The following is a 1,203-nucleotide window of genomic DNA, read 5'->3' as shown; positions in this document are numbered from 1 at the left end:
TAAGCTTCACTTTTCTTTGTCAGGCCACCTGCTTCTTTGGAGTCTCTTGGGTTGTCTGATTTTATCTATTTCACCGCACAATGGACAGTTGAAATTTGGTTATGGAAACTTAACTTAAAAGATTAGTATTCATAATTCGGGTGAATTCTTTTAATAAGCATTGCGACTACTACGAGTGAATTTTTAGCCTTTTTTAGGGCTTTGACATTATTTGCAGTTGTCTTTCTGCTACACTGAGATGATTATTACTATTTTGGTACCTTATTTTATCTTGTAATTATAATGTGTTGAAGATCCTAATGTACTCATTTTACGCAGGCTACTGACTACTAAGTCGAACATATTGTTGCAGCTTAGAATCCCTTGCTATTGTAATGACCTGTGACTGCTTGTCACCTGGAGGTAAGTAAAAATCCTTTCAGAGGAAGTCATCCCTGAAGACTGTAGACGGCATTATTGTGATCCACAGCATGTATTCGTGATGTGTGGCGGATGAGATGCGCTTTTTAGCTCCATTCTGGAGTAACAATGAGAGGATCTTTTCGTTAGTGGTACAAGTTATTTGCTGCTCTAATCAATTTTTTAAACAAAAGTATGAAATGATTCTAATATGAGTTAAGGGTCTTTGAACATACGATGCACGAGCCTCTTGCAGTCATTGAGCATCATCAAGATGGAAGGACATGTTTAATGCTACCCATCAAAATGTAAGTTCATGTTAATCATTTGATGCAAAGCTATAAGCCTGATGATTTTCATTGTCCGTGCCCTGGTGCCCTGGTGCCCAAGCCCTATGTATATTTGCCTACCCTTGTTGGGAGCTTATCTAACTGAAAGAATTCAAAGCTCAGGGGTTGAAGAGCTAGGAAGGTCAAGGATTCTACAATAACAATGTAATATTAAATGGGGTTTACAATATCACAGGTAAGATTATATTTTATATTGTCAGTACAATATACAGTGTCAAATATTTGTTACTAATTCAAAATTAACTAATTAGTATAACTGAATTTCGTGATGTGTAAGTAACATGCCTCATATTCAAAAATGGAGCGAATGAATCAACTTTTTAGAGATCAGAGGTGAGAAACTGTTGGCATCACATAGTAAGATGCCAAAATGTCATCTCACAAGAATACTATAAGCTGGAGGTACCAAAGTAGAGTATAAGTTGATACCAAAACTCAGTTAAATTAGTTGTAA

At 36.1% G+C, this 1,203-nt stretch overlaps 1 protein-coding gene across 7 annotated transcripts in view; it reads left to right on the top strand.

Annotated features, from left to right (window-relative positions):
* Window positions 1-954, top strand: part of LOC104906688 (protein TIFY 4B) — a 21,059-nt gene extending 20,105 nt beyond the window's left edge. For 4 of the 7 annotated variants that reach the window (XM_048641373.2, XM_048641372.2, XM_048641371.2 and 1 more), the window contains one exon: window positions 24-251. In XM_048641373.2, the coding sequence (XP_048497330.1) occupies window positions 24-118 (95 nt within the window). In that variant the 3' untranslated portion in view covers window positions 119-251. Of the gene's footprint in view, window positions 1-23; window positions 252-318 lie in introns of those variants that run through there. The other 3 variants (XM_048641374.2, XM_010695474.4, XM_010695475.4) reach the window with 2 other exon arrangements.
* The last annotated feature ends 249 nt before the right edge of the window (window positions 955-1,203 follow it).

The sequence above is a fragment of the Beta vulgaris genome, chromosome 3, assembly GCF_026745355.1.
Source record: "Beta vulgaris subsp. vulgaris cultivar EL10 chromosome 3, EL10.2, whole genome shotgun sequence".
NCBI lineage: Eukaryota > Viridiplantae > Streptophyta > Magnoliopsida > Caryophyllales > Amaranthaceae > Beta > Beta vulgaris.
This window is presented reverse-complemented; position numbering and strand designations above follow the sequence as displayed.